Source organism: Mustela erminea, chromosome 14 (assembly GCF_009829155.1).
Source record: "Mustela erminea isolate mMusErm1 chromosome 14, mMusErm1.Pri, whole genome shotgun sequence".
Taxonomy (NCBI): Eukaryota; Metazoa; Chordata; class Mammalia; order Carnivora; family Mustelidae; genus Mustela; species Mustela erminea.
Genome location: NC_045627.1, coordinates 55585762 through 55607012, shown reverse-complemented (window position 1 = coordinate 55607012; position 21251 = coordinate 55585762). Strand labels below are relative to the sequence as shown.

General features: G+C 41.4%; 1 protein-coding gene across 10 annotated transcripts in view; it reads left to right on the top strand.

Moving 5' to 3' along the window:
• The window catches only part of PANK1 (pantothenate kinase 1), a 109168-nt gene extending 92720 nt beyond the window's left edge, over positions 1–16448 (top strand). For 9 of the 10 annotated variants that reach the window (XM_032312138.1, XM_032312139.1, XM_032312137.1 and 6 more), the window contains 5 exons: positions 2349–2602; positions 7157–7333; positions 7836–7959; positions 11886–12011; positions 14917–16448. In XM_032312138.1, coding sequence (XP_032168029.1) covers positions 2349–2602; positions 7157–7333; positions 7836–7959; positions 11886–12011; positions 14917–14976 — 741 coding nt within the window. In that variant the 3' untranslated portion in view covers positions 14977–16448. The remainder of the gene's footprint in view (positions 1–2348; positions 2603–7156; positions 7334–7835; positions 7960–11885; positions 12012–14916) is intronic. The other variant, XM_032312132.1, reaches the window with a different exon arrangement.
• Positions 16449–21251: the final 4803 nt, after the last annotated feature.

Sequence of the window (21251 nt, the reverse complement as noted above, 5' to 3'; positions counted from 1 at the left end):
GGGTGGCTCAGTGGGTTAAGCCGCTGCCTTCGGCTCAGGTCATGATTCCAGGGTCCTGGGATCGAGTCCCACATCGGGCTCTCTGCTCAGCAGGGGGCCTGCTTCCCTTCCTCTCTCTCTGCCTGCCTCTCTGCCTTCTTGTGATTTCTCTCTGTCAAATAAATAAATAAAAAATAAAATCTTTAAAAAAAAAAAAAAAAGATAGATTTACTTTATCAGCTAGTGTCATTTTGGATGATGGTTTCTGGGGACCTCCTTTCTCCTTGCTAGATGGTATGCTGTCCAATTCATGAATCATTGACTAGAACCAATTAGATTTTTAAATTAAAACAAAAACAAAAACAAAACCCAGAATGATTGTTTCTTTGTATCAAGAAAATTGTACCACCTTGCTGGTAACCTAATTCTGCTCTATAGGCATAGATTTAGTGGAGTTCGTTGAATGGGAAATTCAGATGAGTGATGTGAAGTCAAGAGTGTTCTTCCAGCTCTTAACTTTTGTAATGAAGATGATGCCTTTTTGGCAAATGTTCTAAGTATAGTACTTGTTTAGGTTGTTTCCAGATCCCAGAAGCAGTATGCATTATGAAAACGAGAAGAATAAGGAGCCCCTGGGAGTTTTTTGCTAGTTGTTTCATTTAGGGAAAGTTATTTAAGCTCTGCAAGTCTTAACCATAAAGTGAGGATAAAACATCTACTTAGAGGATTTTGTGAGAATTAAATGATCTAGTTCTTCGTGTATAATAAATAATAAATACTAGCTGTTATTTTCTTAAAGATATTTCTTTAAGAATTTGAGTTAGAGGGCGGCTGGGTGGCTCAGTGGGTTAAAGCCTCTGCTTTTGGCTCAGGTGATGATCCCAGAGTCCTGGGATCGAGTCCTGGGATCGAGCCCCACGTCAGGTTCTCTGCTCAGCAGGGAGCCTGCTTCCCCGCCGCCCACCTCCCCCCCACCGCCTGCCTCTCTGACTACTTGTGATCTCTGTCTGTCAAATAAATAAATGAAATCTTTAAAAAAAAAAAAAAGAATTTGAATTAGATCTCCATTGGTTCGGTGTCATGTTGGTGATCATTAGATTAGATTTATTATTAATATTTTGTTGTTGTTACTGTTCATGGGAAATGGTCATCAACCCAGACATCTGGATCAGCAGTCATACTACTTTTGGGGACTGTGAATTAAACTTTGAAGGATACAAGATGGCCATTCTCCCCTAAGGCTGTCCCATACCTTACTCAACCCCATTTACTTTTTTTCTCCCTATATCTGGGAGAATGGGAGTTTTTGTGTGATAGGAGCACATAAAGCAGCCAACATATTTTGAGCCCTTTTTGCATATATTATTATTATGAAATCTTTACAACAACACTGTACGGTGGATAATATCCCCATTATACAGAAAGGCAACTGAGATCTCTCAAGTTAAATAACTTGCCTCGTGCCCCTCTGTTAAGTGCTAGAGCTAGAATTCAAAGCCAGGTCTATCTAACTGTAAAGCCCAAGCCTGGGAAAAGCAGAGTTGGGTTTTGTGGGCTCAAAGGTGATTGCCCCCAGGTCCTGGCTCACCATGCCTTGCTCAGGACATGTATGGGCAGGTGTGGGTTTTTTCCTGTTCTCAGAACATTCTCACTCTTCTCCCCCTATGGGAGAGCCCTGGTCTTAGTGATACCCTGTATTGGTTTCCTGTGGCAGCCCTAACTAGATACCATGATAATAGAAACGTAGTCAGTTATAGCTCTAGAGGTGACCAGAATCAAGGTGTGGGAGAACCATACCTCCTTTTGCGGCTCTCGAGCAGATTCGATTTGCTTCTTCCAGCAGCTTCTGGTGGTTGTGGGTATTCCTGGGCCACTGGTGGAGTACGCCAGTCTCTGTTTTCATCTTCACAAGGCCTTTTCACTCTGTCCATCAGATCTTTCCCATGTGTCTCATAAGGAAGCTTGTCACTGGATTTAGGGTCCACGCAGATAACCCAAGATGTACTCTTCATCTCAGGCTGCAAAGAGTCTTTTTGAGAATCAGGTAACATTCACGGGTCCTGAAAAGGAGGACCTGGACATACCTTTTGGGCCACCAGTTCAACCCATTACAAACACACTCCTGGAGGTTTTCCCAGCAACCAGGTAACTTCCTGTCCTTCCGTTCCCACTGTGGGCAGACATAAGGTCCAGCAAAGGCTTGCTTTTGTGTCAGAGCGATTAAGGATCCGTAGGGTTTTGCAACTTGGAGTTTGGAAGATATCTCCATGCTTCTATGGCTACTGACACGTGTTTAGTCCAGCTGAAAGCCCCTGGGGTTTCCCCTGAGGTGGTCATAGCATCTCTCACATGGTTTTATTCTCTTTCAGATTGCTGACCTGCAGCTCCATAAACTGGATGAACTGGACTGTCTCATTCAGGGCCTGCTTTATGTCGACTCCGTTGGCTTCAACGGCAAGCCGGAATGTTACTATTTTGAAAACCCCACAAATCCTGAATTGTGTCAGAAAAAGCCGTACTGCCTTGACAACCCATACCCTATGTTGCTGGTGAACATGGGCTCAGGGGTCAGCATTCTCGCAGTGTACTCCAAGGACAACTATAAAAGAGTCACAGGGACCAGGTAAACATGGTTTCTACTAGGAGAACCTTTCTGTACCCAAACCCAGGCCTCTTCGTTGAAGACCAGTTGATACAAAGATTATTTGTATCTAACAGTTTTCCAAGAAAGATCTTATCCTTCTCGGCCAGCCAGAAAAGATTTATTGCATGATATGTTAAAATAGTAAGAGGGTAATATATGGAAAGGGTCATAAAACCTAGTCCTTAGCTTGCTGGAAACTGGTCAGGTTGAGGGAAGAAGGATCGCACACACCACAGCAAAAGGCAGTATATGGTTGAGTGCCAGATGGATGGTGGGGACAGGAAGAAAATAGGATCCAGAAGAAAGGATGCTTGGGATGGTCAGAGAGGGCCTCAGAAGAAAACTTCTTTTGGAATTTCCTTGGTGCCTAGCACAGGATGAATTGCTTGACATAATCCGTCATTCCAATCAGTGAACCAAACTGGGTTTACCAAAAAATGTTTTTTACCCTCAGTTAGATGTTCCACCTGAATGCTGGAATGGTTGGCACGTCTCACCAGGCATTTCGGAGTGCTCCGGACAGGAAAAGAGCCTGTGAGGAAAGCCAGGCGGAGGGCCATGTTCTCCAGCCCACAGGCCCCAGGGGCAGATGTGCTCAGCTTCCTGTTAGTAGTGATTCGGCATTGGGCAAAGAATCTAGGGTCAGAAATCGTTGAGAAATCCTAGTGTGAACGTAACTTTCAAGTTTTTCTTACTTCCAAGTAAAGGCTTTGGTCTGAGACCCGAGAAGTCATTTTTGGAGGAGTAACTTAAGGAACGAGGGTTATGGGGCGTGTGCTTTGGACATGATATCGAAACCATTGTTTTTAAATACATGAAGACATCATGTAACTCCTCTGGGCCTCAGTGTCCTTGTTTGTGCCTTTAAGGGGGTTATTTCTTAGTTAGGTTCTTCGGGCATTTCCAGCACTGAAATTCTGCAGCACTGCTTGTCGTTTAGAAGGAGAGCACTGTTTTTCTCCTGTCTGTCCATGACCCGTGATGGGCCTGCATTAGTTAGTGACTCACCACCAGGGAAGGGAAGGTTGAGCCCCCCCAGGGGATTTTGGCAAAGTCTGGAGATGGGTTTTTTGGCCCTCACAATTGGAGATGGGGTGCGGCCGGAATCTAGTGGCTAGAGGTCAGGGGTGCAGCTAAATATCCTACAGTGCACAGGGCAGCCCCCTAACAACAAAAGTACTGACCCTCAGAAGTCAAGAGAGTGTAGCTGATGAGAAACCCCAGCACATGTGCACACAGGTGTGCACCCCCCCACACCCACGCACACAGTCGCACAATCCTGCCTGTGTTCAGAATAAAGGATGCTAATTGCCCCCAGGCATCCTTTTTCTCACTGAGCGTACAGACTCCGCTTCCTTGCTCGCCGAAGAGTCACAGCTGACCCATGGCTTTATGAGGACTGTCATGGACATCAAAGACAAATGACTATTGCACCTGAGCTGGTTTTACCTTAGAGGGCCATCTCCTCATAAAAGTACCCTTTTGAAGAAACCTCGGGCTTCCTCCAAGAAGGAGTCATTGAATTGAGAGAGCGAGTCCCGAGGCTAACAGGCTAACCACTGTCCTCGGTTAGAGGTATTTATCATCTCATTGATTAACACTTAGCAAATCCATGAATCACCATCACAATTCTAGTTTCTCAAACTTGGAAGTTCTAGGAATCTGGATCATCTTCTTTAACAGCAGCTGATGAGCTCACTGTGGTGTTCAGCTTCTCTTACATGTGTAATCATGCTCCTGAATTCCAGTTATTGGTAAATGCCCACGAATGACCAGTGTTTGCCAATCCTCAACAAATCCTATCTGGAAGTTCAAGTTCCCCTGCGAGTGCTTTTCAACCAGTAGTTTTGGAAACGTGCTGCGGCAGACGGAAGGTTAATGAGGAGCCCTGGTGGGGGCCGCCACAGGCAAGGGAAGGGAAGAAAGCGTCAATTTGGTGGGCTGCAGCTCCTCCTGTCCAATCAGAGCTGTCATGCCAAAGGCGTCTTTTGATTTAAGTTGCAAAACTGCTGATAGAAACTATGACGGTGAGCAGCCGACATGAGTGTGTGGAACACACTTTGGGAATCACTGATCTAAGCAAAGGGCTTCAGCTTCAAGTTTGCTACTCTTACTGTGAACTGAGAGGTGTAACTCCAAGGTGTTTGTTATTAGGCTATATGCCCTAGTTTCTCCTGGGACATTTTTATTTTTAGGGAGCCACATCATTATGGGAGATCGGTTCTCCTTTAAACATATGATTTTAAATGGTTTGTTTTGTGTTATGTGTGATTTTATTGCATCTTAAATTAGGGAGCAACGCTTGCTTTTTTTTTTTTTTTTTTCCCCCTACTGACGCTACTCCAAATGTATTGTAGAAGCCAAAGGAAAAAGAGGACTCTGCAGCCAACCTTTTTGTAGCCATGTGCGATGATTAAAAGAGGAATGTAAAGAATTTTGAATCTTCAGTGAAAGGAGTAGCGCAGCACATCTCATTGTTTTGGAATCTATTTTAAGAGCACAAGAACTCAGTAATGGAAGGTTTCTTCCACTTTCCCCTAAAATCCCTCACTACTACGAGGTTGTTGGGCTTTCCAAACAATAATGATGCTTTTCAGCCGCCGTCTCTGGCCATATGTTCTTGTCTCCGATTTGCTGAGGATCTTAACTGTGTCTGCTGCAACAAACAGAAGTAGCTAACTGATCGTGAGCGAGGGCACCACATGGATTAGCGGGTTGAGTTAGCGGGTTGAGGATAGGACTAAGGTGCTCTCCTACAGCTGTGCCTTCTTCCCTCGTGCCTGAAGTGTGCATGCTCGCTTTCCCCACGCAGCCCCGATGCCTTGTCCGCAGTCACCGCTCATCTTCCAGTCACACAAAGCACTTCGTTCTCACTCATACCAACACATCAGCTGATAAATTGCCTTCTTTCTAAGTCGGCCAATGTCTCCCGTAGCCTATGCTTGGAGTAGGCTGTTGACTGCCTTGATGGATACGAATACCTAATGTTCAAAGAGACCTTATCAGTGTGGATGAAAGCAGCTAGAAGGGAGAGAAAAGACTTAAAAATATACAGAGACAAATCCCGAGGGCACGCAGACCAAAAATTGTTCCTATTAAAATACACGAGCTTTGTAGGGCAGCCTGAACCCAACAACATGCATGACATGCCATGTTAAATGAAAATAAAGATAAGCTTTCGTAGAGGAAATGCAAAATCTCGACGGTGACTGAGCTGTCAAGGTGGTGATGTCCATGAGGCTCTTGATCTCCTGGTATCTTGTGGTGGGTTCAGGTAGCTGCCGCCAGTGGTGCCTGGCTACCGAATTCCCCACAAGGAGCTCTCTTTTCCATCGAGTGTGTATTTTTGTGACAATCACTACTTAAGAACTATGACGGTTTCACTTAGATGTCATTTAGAGAAATGTGTGCCTGTCTGCAGTCTGGCACCTTTTTTGCTAACAGTTATTGACAGTAAATACAATCTCCCCTGAGTGTGTTTCTTCAAATTCACATTCAAAATAACCTTCATCTCGACTTGGATTTTCCTCTCAGAAGGGAAAGCCAAGGGCTAGCAGCTCTTGGGATTGAGAACAAACTGATGTGAGCAACTGACTGTTCTGTGTACACTCGCCTGCACCTGCCCGTGGTAAACAGAGTGACGCCCACGTCCGTGGCCATGCTGCCAGGAGGTCACTGGTGATAGCTTTACTCTCAGTCTCCTTTCCTTTCTGTCACATACCTGTGATATTCATACAAACGAAATTCACTCTCACCTACTGTAATTAGTTTCTAATTTTGTCTGGAAAGACGATTTTAGAGGAATTTTGCCCAAAGCGACTGAAAGCTTTTAAAACATAGCTGAGCATTGAGTTACTATTTTTAACTGTTGAGTAGTAGGTAAAATATTAATAACCTTTTCCATAGTCTACCAGAAAAAAAAAAAATGCAGTGTGTGAGCAATCAGTGGTTTCCTTTTAGAAATTTCTGAGAAGGTTCAATGAGATGATGTCTGCTAGAGGATCAAGGTCAACGTAAAAGATGCAGCCTCTGGACTGTCCGCTCCTAGCAGCCCTAGGTCAGTCTGGCTCTGCATTATGAACTTCATGTACACGTGGTTTCTTTCTCCAGGTATTTGTATTTGGCTACTTTTTATTTTTTTTAATAGCAGTCATTTCTCTGGTTATTTGCTGCTTTCAGGCCACCAAATAAGATCTTGATTTGGCCCCATTTTATAGATGAGGAGACTGAATGAGGTACTTAGGTTAGCAGCTAGCAGAAGGTCTCACAACGGAAATCAGTGAGAGTCTTTCTCTGGTTTGTTCTTAAATTGAGGGGAAAGTTTTCCTTAATGTTCCTTTTTGGCCTCTGCCCTTTTTTTAAAAAGCCAATCTACCCTAAGACTGTGTTGCACCCTACACTTTGATTCAAGTGCCCCTTTGTTTTTTTTCCTCCTGCTTTTATGAACCTATATTAGTGATCTTGATGTAGTTGGGGACTTGGATGGGCATATCATAAAGTAAAATTTAAAAATAAACCTTATTGTTCCTTCAGTCTTGGAGGTGGAACATTCCTAGGCCTATGTTGCTTGCTGACTGGTTGTGAGACCTTTGAAGAAGCTCTGGAAATGGCAGCTAAAGGCGACAGCACCAATGTTGATAAGCTGGTGAAGGACATTTACGGAGGAGACTATGAACGATTTGGCCTTCAAGGATCCGCTGTAGCATCAAGGTAGAGACAAAGTAGCTAGGAGCAGTAGTGTGTGAACAAGGCAACCTCTCCACCCTGGCCATTCACTTAGTTATTTTTAAAATGTCAACCCACCAGCCTGGTGCAAGTATCTGTGATTACTGGAGCTCAGACTTGATCTCCCGCCCTTGACAAAACTTTGAAATGTTCAGCCCCTGATGCTTGTGCATCAAGCAAAATAGGGCAGCTTTGAAAGAAGGTTCTGGAAAACTGCAACAGTTTCCCCTGTTCCATTCTTGTCAATATATCTAGAGAGCATTAAAAAAAATTTTTGTTCCCATTAATAGCCATGCTGCTTTGCCTCTATTAAAAAAAGGGCAGCCAACCATCCATACCGTAATCCTGTCTGCTTGTGATACATGGTAGCCAAATCAGGTCATTTAAATTTTAAGAATTATTCATAAAGTTTTCCACAGTACTTTGGTGGAAGCCTGGGCCTGCCTGAGGATGATTTTGAATACTCTCGCTAATATTTCCAACATAGCTTTGGCAACATGATGAGTAAGGAAAAGCGAGATTCCATCAGCAAGGAAGACCTCGCCCGAGCCACACTGGTCACCATCACCAACAACATTGGCTCCATTGCTCGGATGTGTGCATTGAATGAGGTAAGGCCTTAATCCAGAGGAAGCCTTGTATCATTCATATACATCTTTAGCAGTGCAAAACTGTTGACCCTTGCAAAATGATAGATCCTTGGGAAACCTACTCTTTGTCCTAGTCACAAATTGTAGAACATGAGGGGTGTATTTTGGGGAATGGAGAGGAATACGCATCTTATTTTTAAGTTGGCACTAGATAAGTGATAAGCCATTTGACCCAGGGTCCAGGTAAAATCACAACCCGTACCATAACCTCTTTGACCGTCATTATTACTACCCACCTACCGAAGTGTGAGGAAAAGTTTGGTGCACCCTTGCAAATCATTGCAGGTAAGACGTTCTGCTCGCAATATTCGATATTCTCTCTGCTTTCAGCTTCTTTACAGTGTTGCCTTGTGGCATGGAGTTCAAGCAGCATTGTACAGGGCTATCAAAGCATGGAGAGCTTGCTACGGCCGAGGCCATGCAGAGCCCAGGCACAAGAAGGGGTGGAGCTGGGGACAAGCAAAGCTTTGGGAACAGGTTTTGAAACACTGCAGAATTCCTCTGGGAAGCTAGAACTCTTTTCTGTAACCCAAGACATGTAAAGTACAACAGCTCTCACTGAGTTGTGTTAGGAAGACAAGAAAGGGGTTAGGACAGGCAACGGGTAACAGAAAGATTAAAGAATCATAGTCACCACAGCAATAGTTTTTTTAAAATGTAATTTTAATAGAAGCACAGAAAACCGTCAAATCCCAAGTATGTAGACAGCTTGGATTTTCACATACACGCCTGTATAGCCACCACTCAGTCAAGAGATAGAACATTACAGGACTGCAGAAACCACCTCCTGGACCCTCCTGGTCAAGCATTCGGGGTTCAAACAGGGCAAGAGGTGATCTTGATGCTGGGTGGTGCCAGTCCTGCCTTGGAGCCCTGAGGTTCTGAGAGAAACGTGCTCCTTTACATCGAGTAGAATATGTCTCTGATCTGTAGCTCAGGGTCACAGCTCTGTTAATGCCCCGTGTGGGATGGAGTTCAAATGCAAGGCCAAAATGCAAAGGAAGAATGTATCCCAGACATGTGCCTTTCAAAGTCCACTTCGGTCCCAGACTCATTTTAACAGAGAGTTTTTTTTTTTTAAGATTTTTTTAAATTTATTTATCAGAGAGAGAGGGGGAGAGAGCGAGCACAGGCAGACAGAATGGCAGGCAGAGGCAGAGGGAGAAGCAGGCTCCCCGCCGAGCAAGGAGCCCGATGTGGGACTCGATCCGAGGACGCTGGGATCGTGACCTGAGCCCAAGGCAGCTGCTTAACCAACTGAGCCACCCAGGCATCCCGAGAGTTTATTTTTTGACGTTAACCTTTAAAAGGAGTTTTTCCAAATAGCCAAACAAGGCCTGACCAGTGTGTGTGAGGTGGGCTGTCCTCGTGCACTCTCAAAGGCCAATGAGCCTGAACGTCCCCTGCCCCACAAAGTGGTAGATACCCTTTCCCCTTTCCACAGACCTTGAGTGAGCCAGCAGGAGGCCTTTTTACAATAATTGTATTCACTTTGGGGGAAGAGTGACAGATTTTATTTTTCACTTTTGATTTAAATTTCAATACCATTTGTTGTTGGAGTATAGCAAAAATGGCAGTTTGAAAGTATGGCCAGTGAGAGGAATCACAGATCACCCCGGGCGAGGGCTTCACGGGCGGGCCCGCACGGGCTCCCTGTGGGTGCATCCAGAAATGGCGGCCGTGTTTCCTGTGAGAGTCAAAATGCAAGCTTCAGTTCCTTGAACTCAGCTGTTTTATAGAGGGACACCACATTTACCGACTCTGCTGTGATTATTGGAATCCTGTAAAATGCTTTTCCACCAACACTGAATTTTTTATTCACATTTTTTAGTAGAAAATACAAACATAATACAGAGTTCTAAAGACACCAGAAGGATGTACAGGAAGGTGGGTAACTGTTTGTACCTGTCCTGCAATGTTAGCCTTACTGGAGATAGCCATTGTTTTTCACTTTTGGTGTCTTACTCTCTGTTGTCTGCAAGATAGCAGACACAGCCTTCCAAAGGCAGCAAACTCTCTATATATCACATTCTTGCTTTTTAACAATAATATTAGGAGATACAGTTACATGTCATACAATTCACCTTCATACTATTTTATGTGTTGCTTTGGTTGTATATCAACCTTTTATTATGAAAATTGGTAAACATACATAAAGGAGCAGAATGGCATAAAGAACCTCCCTACAGCCATTATCAACTCAATAGTTAGCAAAACTGTGCCACACATGCTCTATCTGTTTTCTTCTTCCTTCTCCCTCTGTTCCTTTCTCCTCCTCCTCCTCTTCCTCTCTTTTTTACAACATAATTTGAAAACAAATCCAGAGGTTGTATCAGTCTACCTTATGTATTTCAATATGTACTTCTAGAAACATTACCTCATGGTTTTTTACATAATATATGTGAGTGTTAATATCTTCCTTACTTTGATGTTATTTTTTTTTAAGATTTTTATTTATTTATTTGACAGGCAGAGATCACAAGTAGGCAGAGAGGCAGGCAGAGAGAGAGAGGAGGAAGCAGGCTCCCTGCTGAGCAGAGAGCCCAATGCGGGGCTCGATCCCAGGACCCTGGGATCATGACCCGAGCCGAAGGCAGAGGCTTTAACCCACTGAGCCACCCAGGCGCCCCTGATGTTATTTTTTAAAAAAGAATTCTCCTGTGGTTTCCTCTAGTCTGTCTGTCTTCTTATTCTCTCTTTCTTTCTTTCTTTCTCCCCCCCCCGCCCCCACAGTCATATTTATGTATTTGACTCACCTGGAATTTATTTGAAGTAAGGAGTGTTCATCAGCTTTTTATTGATATTCTATTCCCTCTGGGTGTTGCCATTCTATTCCTTCTGGCTCATTACCAGAGTAATGCAAGACTGGGGGTTTGAGCAAGTCCTACTCTGGACTCACTTGTTTTAGGGGAAAAGAGAGAACTCCTAAATTTAATTAAATTTGTCTTTAATCTGAGTTACTTACTCTGAGTCTTTCTTGTCACAGTTCAGTCTGGGCAGTTTGTAGCTACTCTTCTTCTTTGTGGAAACTTATTAAAACCACCTCCCATTCCTCTTCCCATAAAAGATATTCACAGTAGTTAATGAGCTCATCGATTTACACTGTCAAAACTTGAGACAGTTAAAAGACTATATTCCTAGATCCCGATGACCCAATGAATAGAATGCCATCTTCTGGGACTCTCTTCCTTTGCCATAAGTGACCATAGCAACTGGCTCTGTGAGTGTGTGGCTGGTGACAGCCCCTGTGTGGTAGACAGGATGAGCTCAGTGTTAAGTGTATATGCAGAATGCAAGTCCATATCCATGTCAACAAAAGTATAGGTGTATTTTTCATTATGATATTTCAACCCACACATTGACCAAACAGGATGGTACACCATATATCCCAAGGATAGAGACTGGGAACTGTTTCTTTTTGTATTCTCATATTTGGCATAGAGCAAATTGAGCAAACTGGTTAGATGAATAGCCCAAGCCATGGCCATTTTATTTATGGGTTGGTAATAATAATATTTTATAGTTGAAACTGTGGGGGAATTAAAGGGAATGCAAAGGCAAATTTAGCTGAACTTGAACTCTAGTTACAGTTTTATATTATGTGTGTTAGTAGCTGCATTTCATATCAGGCCTAAGTCAGTCTGATGTAACACCTGCCAATAAGCCCAGTAAAAGTCTCTAGCTCGCTCAACCAGAATCTCACCCTTTTGTTCTTGTGGAATGCACTATGAAGTTTGTTTGACTTCATACTGGAAATGCTGAAATAATTTCACTGAACAAGTTGACTCTGCAAAGTCCTGGGAAGACAGTGAAGTATGGAACATTGAGTCTTTACTAAATACTATTTTTATACCATTATTTAGTTGTTCTTTAATTTTTTTTCCCAGAATATTGACAGAGTTGTGTTTGTTGGGAACTTTCTCAGAATCAATATGGTCTCCATGAAGCTGCTAGCATATGCAATGGATTTTTGGTCCAAAGGACAGCTAAAAGCTCTGTTTTTGGAACATGAGGTAGGTCAAGTCTGCATGGACTTAGTTTTCCTATGTGGAGTGTATTTGGCGTCATCTAACTTTCGAGTGAGTCCCTCAGTTTTAAAATTGGTCAAGTAGAAAGAGTTGTCATTTAAACTTTGCATTTATGCAAAAGATAAAGAAAAACTATATACAAAATGGAAGCTTTCTTCTTCAGCAATTAGGACTGGTAGCTGGTTAATTAAAAAAAAAATCAACTGAAATGGGTAATCATTAAAAAACTTTCTAACCATTTTATTTTAACATAAAACATATAAATGTTCATTCACTTACCAATTTCTTTGATGTAGGACTAAGGCCCATTTTTGACCAGGGGTTCTGCTATTACCCTTTTTTTTCAAAATCCACAACTATTAATATGCCTCCTCTGATTTCTGATTTATTTCTTTAAAATGGATCAAGAAGTTAAAGATACCTATGAAGCACTGTGGTTACATAATCCTAGATTTTCCCCTTAACCTTTCATTTGTGGTATCCACCTAAGTAAAGAGTAATGGTTTGTGACCGCCTTTTTCAGTCTTTTTTGAGAATTTAACTGGATTTTCAAAAGAAATGACCGATTTATTTTGTACTCTTTTTACTGGTTTAGGTGGTATATAATTAACTTAGATTATGACATTAATATAAAACTGTCATAAACAAATCAGAGGATAAACACAGCTGACTCTTGGCAAGCAGATGACTCCACTGGTGAGAACAGAAGTGCTGCAGCTACTAAGAGCAGCCTGGTGGCCCAGAGAGCTGATGTCCTTAGACATTAGCAGTCTCTCTGCAGAAGATACGGACATCAGTTACTTGAGAGAGCCCCTTCTATCCAGTTTCTAGTAATCCTATAAATCAGGTTTCCAAGAGTAGGTGAGGACCTTCCTCTCTTTTCCCTACCTTCTGTGCCACCTTCTTTAAAATCAGTACTGTAGAAAGCAATTGTTTCATTATCACGGGATGGAGGAGGAGGGTTGGTATGTAATCCCTGGAGTTTACTGTAGTAGAAAAAACTGTGAGAGAACAGATAGCAAAAACTTGTAATGAATAACTACTCTGGCATTTTTCTCATCTTCAAACCAAATTATTTATCTGAAAAGCTGCCCATGTATTTTTAAGTTATTTAGAGTTTCCTAAGCCCATATTTTATTTTCTTAAAGCAGATAAAGCAGTAGGAACTTAAATACTAAATAGTTAAGGCCCAGTGATAGAACTTAATACTTAAACATAATACTAAAGAAAGCCTGATTTTTTTTTTTTTTTTTTTAAGCAGGCTTAAAGCATTGAGTGATAGAACTTTTGGGGGGTGAGGGGAATGGAGTCCCAGAATTTTCAACCCCTCCCCCAACCAGAGCACCTCCCTTTTTATCTACTTACTTATCATTTCCACATAAGATTTTGTTTGAAAAATGAAAAAAGCACCTCAGCTTTAAAGAAGCAATTGAAATGAAAAAAGAAAACCACTGTTCCAGTTCAGCTAGAGTTGCCATATTTAGTGATTTAAAAAAACAGGACACAGTTATTTTATCTGGCATTTATCTATATTTTATCTGGCAACCCTAAGTCCAGATTCTCTTCAACTAAGGCAAAAAACAAACTCAGGGAGCCATCAGGAATTAAAAGCCATCCACAGGGTCACATGGGGAGTTAGTTGGTGGTAAAGTAAGGAGTGAGATCCCACATTCGGGGGAAACTCTCTTCTGTAGGTGAAAACACAATCACATTAGCTCGTACAAACCTAGTCACTGTGGACCCGTGGCTTGACTTTGCATATAACTCAGCCTTTATGGCCAATGAAAGTGGAGCATTTTTATAGCCCCTTGTAAAGATCTCTCAGAAGAGGCTCTGCGTTCTTAAATTCACTCTGCCATAGGAAGGCCTTCCCGGAGGATACCTCAGACAGAGAACTTTTGGAAGGCGCTGGGGCAGCAGTTTTCCTGCCCTGCCACAGGAGTCCTCACTCCTGTTGTCTCATTCATTCAACTAACAGGATGGAGAAGTCGTCAGCCAAGCAGATAAGACAGTGTCTGTTGACTGACAAGGCGTCCTTAGACAATGACTCTACCTCTCCATCTTTGTTTTAGTCTCTGTAACATGGGGTGATAATAATATTTGTCTCATAAGGTTATTGTGCAGATTAATAAGTAAATTCATGTGAAGTGCTTAGAACAATTGTTAGGATCTAATGAGGCCTCAATAAATGTTAGCTGGCAGCAGCCAAAGCAGAGATCCTGTCACAGAACTGCCGGGCCTGGCACGCCGCCACCCATTTGGGTTGGTGACCCCTTAAGTCAGGCAACAGGAGTGGAGTCTCAGACCTTTCAGAAACCAAGTTCTCCAAAAAAATTTTATTTTTTGGTTCCTTTCACTTCCACAGAAACATGGGCTCTTATTTTACAGATGATGAGCATAGGGCAGCTCTGGTTAATTAAGTTGCCTTGCCAAGCTCTGCTGAGGGGTGCTTAAGAGTTCTCACCTGTGACCTACAACTTTGAAGTCTGACGGATTCGGGGTTGAGCCCTGGCACAAGTGTGTGACCGGGAATGGGAAATTCACTTTATTACCTTCCATTTCTCATCAGCAAAATGGGAGTCATAGTATGAATTTTGCCCTGGCACAGGTTAAAATGCAGTCATGTAATTCTAACAACAACAGCCCTCATGTAGTCCGACTAGGTGCCAGATGTTTCCCTTAGGGCTTTATTTACATCGGTTAACGTAGTTAAGATAGAAAAACAGGTGTATCTAATAAATATTATGACTTATTCTATGGTGCATGGTCAAGTTTAGGTTTTAAGGGGGCAGCAGGCTTTTAGGGGGTGGCATTCCTAGAAGTATTCAACACAGTAGGCATTTGGCTGTTTAGGGATCATCAGGGGCGCATTTTCGCATTGCTCTTGTAGGGTTATTTCGGAGCTGTTGGGGCGCTGCTGGAACTGTTCAAGATGACTGATGACCAGTAGTGATGACCGGTGGGTGGAAGAGCCTTCTGGGAGAACAGAGAACTCAGAGCTACTGCCGGAGGAGGGAGATGCCGCGCTGTGGGACGGAAGCCAAGCCATTACGGCGGACGAACCTGCTGGATTTGTAAATAATTTAAAATCCTTCTAGCTGATCTTTTACTCTTGGGTTTTGAGCTGATGATTCAAAATGGGGAATACAAGAGTTTTTTCTGTATACGGTATTTTTAAAAAAAAAAAACAACATTTGTGCAGCGAGGCCAAACCTACGAATTTTATGCATTAACCTTGAAAAGTTGAATGATGTATAAGAAGGACCCGAAATGTAAGTGCTGTTTATTTTTCTTCTGGGGTTTACTGATCAGTGTGGTAATTTTAACTTCATTTAGTAATGACTCTAGGAGATTCTACCTTTACTTATATTCTTCATGACGTTTCATGATCTGCTGTTGGTTTCAAATGAAACTACAAATCTGGCATGTTTTACTGTGAACACGATTTTGTTTGTTTGTTTATATACCTTTTCTCGTCTTGTTTTTTTTTTTTTTTTCCCTGTTGGAATGTCTTATGGAGAAAGAAAGTCCTTCCCCCTGTTTCTGTCCTCAAATGACTCCCTCTCCTCCTCAATACCTTTCTTTAACCCAGCTGTTCCTATCAATCAAGGTGCTGACCAACTCCATACAAAGTTAAGCACGAGATCGAAAGCTCTCGAAAGTGCCCTTGCTGAGAAAACTCTGAAAGTGTTCACGAATTTTATGAGTCAGGCAAAAGTTGAAAATGACACGCAATTTTGTCTTAACCCTTATGAATATGCAATGTTTTGTTGGATTTATTTTCTGTTAGGTTATAGTACATTGAAATGTTTCTCTGATGAAATGTCCTCGCTCATGCCCAGCCTATGAATGGCAGCAAATCCTTATGCAGGACTTTGGAACTTCCCGGGTAAAGTCTCCCAGTAGATTAACTGTTCACATTGGGAGATGAGGGAGAAGTCACAGGTTGAGGTGTCAGGTAATAATACCTATTTGTTTTGTACACGTATGTACATAGGAGCTTTGTAACAAGGCATCTTAAATAATAACATTTTTTCATTTGAAATATTTCAAACTGAAAACTGTATTTCAATCCCAGTTTCTAATATTTAAAAAAAATCATGATACTGATCTATCGATACTTATTTTTTTCTTCTTTTTCGAAAGATGTCATTGGAACTGATGGGTAACTTTCAAATGAGAGTCTTGTACAAATCCTGAAACGCATGAGGTCTAATGATTTAGAACTGAGTAATCTTTTGAATTGAGCATATTGTTGAAAGGGATTTTTGAAGGCAGTGCAATTCCTCCATGATGAATCTTTCCTTTTCTGCCTCCTGAGCACCATCTTTAATTGCCATATCTTCAAGTCCTGAAGAACTTGATGTTAATTGAAGTTCTCACTTGTCTGGTTGAAATAAAGCCTGTTTCTGTTGTGATGTTTTTAGTGTATATGTTATTTTCATTTCTTAATCTTCATGTCCATATTACCTGCTTTTGTACCATAAAATGAATGTGTTGTATTTTTGCTACACTACATTTCATAATTTGAGGCTTTCACATAAGGTTATCTTCAGTTGAAGCTGTAACTCTATGCATTGATTTTTTTTTTCAATAGCTTTATTGTTCTTATACAACTGACTCATTGCCAATATGTCATTACTATATTTGGTAATTCAAAAAATTTTTCAAAATTTGGTCATCGCAAGTACATTTTATTAACTTCCACCTGGCTTAAGAAAATTCAAGCAGCTAAGATGTTCTTGAAAAAAGATAAGTGTAAAAATGTACATATGATCTACATTAGTGCCTTTTTGACTGTTCCCTTCTATCAGTCCTATTCTCCTCTGTCAGGGAATAGTAGACCTTAGATATGGTTCTGCAAAAGGAATCAGGGCAAGTTAATGTAATTATATAATATTTTAATTACCTGGAACCACTTGATCTTTCATTGCAAATGTGTAAGACATTGGTTTAGCTGAGAAAATCAATTCCACTACACAAATATCAGTAAATGTTGGCTACATACAGCAGGGCTTTTTTTTTTTGTAATGAGAAACGTGTATCCTGAGGAATTTTACATTCACTTGAATTATAGAGACTTTCCTTTGGCTCACCATTAAGAAGGAACTTGACGAGACTAAAGAATTTTTATATTGCACTGTGTGAATTCAAGATGGTCAGGTAGTCCAGAGTATGGCTTTTAATTGTGAGACAGTTTCAGTATGGCTCTTGCTTAGTCCTTGCCTAGCTGTGTGGACAACACTCTAACCCTCTCTCTAAACCTTAGCTTCCTTATTCATAAAACAGGACAAACAGTTTTCGCCTCCATAGTTAAAGAGCCTAGCACAAAGGCTGTCAAACAGTAAATGGTAGCTACTGGGAAAAGGAAAACAGATGTTTTAAACTAATGTGAAATCAGTGGTGTCTACCCTTCTAGAATGTAGGGAACCTATTTCAGCATAGATACAGATCTCACTGTGCCAGTACATGTCCACAGCTCTGTATGCACAATTCCAAAATTCCAAACTCTTAAAATGTATCCTGACAGTCACTTGACGGAAAAAGCTGACTTGAGCATTATATATCAATCTCTGTAGGACTCTTAGCATGTTTTGGTGCAAAACTTCTAATGTGTTTGATTACAGGGTACTGCCCCAGGCTCTAGTGAGGGCTGTACTATGGAGTGGACAATTCTGAATTTTGAAAGACATCTGGTCTCAAGAATTTTAGATAAAGGGAATTGTGGCGATATGTTGTATTCTACAGTTTAGGTAATATATGTGGGTTCAGAGTCCCTTTGTTGGGAACTCTTGTTACAGGTAATTTATGCTTGACATCATCTGTTCATACAAAGAATAAGAAGTAACTTTGTGCCAGGAAGGAGCTGAGGAATTTCCAAGAGGAATTGGCTGTAACCCCTGCCATTCAGCAAGGAAGACAGGTCTCAAACCAGTTCATATTGTAAAATATCACAGGTGTCATTCGTTCATTCACCAATATGTACAGCAGTGAACAAAACAAAGACCCATCCTCACAGAGCTTACATTCTAGAAGGAAGACATATAATCACTAAGTAGATAATGCTAGATCAGTACTACAAGGAGAAAATGAGGCAGGGTAAGGGCTGGAAAGGAGGTAGTTGTATTTAGAAAGTGGAAGGGAAGAGATTCTTCTTTGATAGAGTGGTTAAAGACAACTTCTCCTACAAGGGGAGATGTTCGAGCAGTCAGATGAAGTTGGGAATATACCGTATAAATCCCTGGGAGATCATTTTTTACTCCTGGCAAATGAGAATGAAGGTTTTGAAGAACTGCAAGGATTCCAGCGTGTGTGGAGTAAATAATGGGAAGAGCGACAGGAAATGTAGTTTGGGGAGCCACTGTAGGCCAGGCCCAATATGAAGGCTGTACGTGAGAGTAGAAGCTGCTCCTGAAGGAGGAATTGGTCACTTCTCCTGGAGGAAAGGGTTCTAGAAGTTTCCATAGAGTCTTAGCCAATGAGTAGAAACCACTGAGTGGGCCTGGAGAGGAGGGCTTCACAAGCAGAGAGAGCAGGGTGAGAGGGGCATTGAGAGATGAAACAGTGGTCAGATTATTCAGGGATTTAGAAGCTGTTTGCTTCTGTTGGAGCCTTGGTTAGGGAGAGAGAAACCAGATATTGGGAGAGAGGAAACTAGCCAGATTATGGAAGGACTCATATTCCATGATATTCTGGTGTTTTCTGTAGTCGGTGCAGAGCCCTCAAAGAGTTTCAGGTAAAGTGAAACTAGAATTAATCTGGCTTCAAAGTGGTAATAGAACAAAATGTCCTACTGAGGTAAACGAGTAGACCAATTATTGTGCTTTTGAATACATAACACCATTTTTATTATCATGTTTACTTTAGTTCCTCTATTGTGCCCAACCTCATGCAGTAGCTGCTTAGTGAACCACATTTCTCTGTAACTAGGAGGGTTATATAAGGTCTTGAGAATTTTCCCACAGGACCAAGGCTGCTAATAGCTACAACCCTGCTATGATTCTGTTTAGTGACTATGGAGATTTCAACATCCGTGATTACCATTAACTCTGTTCCTTGCAAGAATCGTTTGGAGAGAAGGCTCTTTTTCTCCCAGTGATCAGATGACCCCAAATTTGTGAGCAAAACTGAATTAACCCACAGTTTCTACTGGGTCTACCAGATGCTCGTGATTCACTCTTCATGGATTTAATTTTGACTGAATGCCTGTGATCTGGGAGGCACTGATTGGGTAACCTTCTGGAGACATTCAGTTGTAGGACAGCATGGTCCCTCCTTTCATCAGGCTTCCATTCTCATGAGGGAGGTAGACTTCAAGCATGCAAGCCAACAAATAAACAGGAAAATAGCGGTTAGTGGTCAATGCCGCAAAGGGAAGAAAAACAGGGTGATGTGGCAGAGAGGAAGGCAAAGGACTTCCTTAGGAAGCTGGGCACAAGATACAAATATGAAATCATGGCCTCAGCATTTGAGGAATGACCCTCAGGTGTTTCTTGCTTTTATTTATTACTACCTCCTCAATGAAAATGAAAGATGTTATTGGGAAAGAGTTTGAGAGCTAATTCATTTTATTTTACTTAGAATATTTAATTTAGTTCCCATGTGAATTTAAAACCATATGTTACATGAAACAATAGATTAATCTAATAATGCCCTCTTTGTACTACTCACTCATTTTATGAAACAATATTATTTAGGCTGTTCACTTGAATCTTTATTGTCATTGCCTTTGTCCTGGCCAGGGTCATTTCGTGGTTTCCAGAGCACACCAAATTTGACACACAGCACTTTCTGAATCTACTTACGATATTGACGCTAGACTTTTTTTTTTTTTTTAACCAAGCCAGAAGTTCCTATTCTCACAATGACCTCACTTACTTGTTTCTATTTTCCAAAAGGTGTTATATTGGTGATGCCACAGTGTAACCATTTATGTAGTGCCTTTTATGGTCAACTTTAAAAGGTTAGTTTATAAGTATTCATCACTTGCAATACAAAAATAAAAGAAAATTTGTATGAAAACTCTTTGCCTCTTTTTATGCTCACTCCATCAGGTAAACACCAAGCATTCCAAATTGGAATTAATTGAGGTGATTTCAGTTAATGTTGTCACCAAATAATTCTCAACCAGTCTACAGTTAGAATTCATCTTCTTACATTTAAGTATTTTTTTTTAATTTTAGGAAGTTTTATATGCATATAATCTAAAAAGTTTAAAAGTTCCAGAAGACTATGAAAAGCTGCAGTACCCATGTTTTCTTTTTCTCCCCCTCTTTCTCTTTATACTTTATTCATGACAAATGGTGCTTTCTCAGGTGTAAAGGCAAAGCCAAGGGCAGGAAAAGGGTATACTTGGACATGTCAGACCACCAAGGTTGTAGCTAAGACTCATAGCCACAGAGATGGTCCTAGTTGGAGGATTTTGGAGAGGGGTATGCTCAGCATTCCAACCAATGATGCCTGGTTGTATTTTTTATCAGGAATTCATTTTTCAACATTGGCTGCTGGTCTGTCTTGTTTTATTTCACTATTCTAAGCATAGCAGCTTCCCAGAGAAAGGGAAGGGTGATAAAGGGAAAGATTTGAGTAGTTGTATGTCTAAAACTTTCTAAAAATATTTTTATTCTATGCTCATACTCAATTGATAGTTTGGCAAAATAAAGAATTTTAGGTTAGATATTTTCCTTCAGGATTTTTGAAGGCATAACCCTATTATTGCCAAGCATCCAGCATTGCTGTGAGAAACACTATCATTTTGGCTCCTGATCTTCCTATGTGACTATTTTTCCTCTCTTTTCTAGAAGCTTTTAGAAAATTTTCAACTTCTGGTTTCAGCCCTAACATGTAAAGAGCTTACAATTCATTACTCCCATCCTTATCAGTAAAAAGCTGGGGTACCTGGGTGGCTCAGTTGGGTAAGCATCTGCCTTAGGCTCAGGTTGTGTTTCTATGGTGCTAGGGTCAAGCCCTGCATTGGGCTCCCTGCTCATGGCGGGGGCGGAGGGGGGGTGTCTGCTTCTCCTTCTCCCTCTGCCCGTCCTCCCTGCTCATGGCTCTCTCTTTTTCTGACAAATAAATTAATAAAATATTTTAAAAGGAAGGGGGGGAACTAAACAAACTGAAAATCAATAACTTTTCTTGGACCTATCAGAGAATCAAGGACACAGAGCAAACTGCCACATTGAAATTTGAAGAGACAAGAAATAACAGAAAATCACAGCTGAA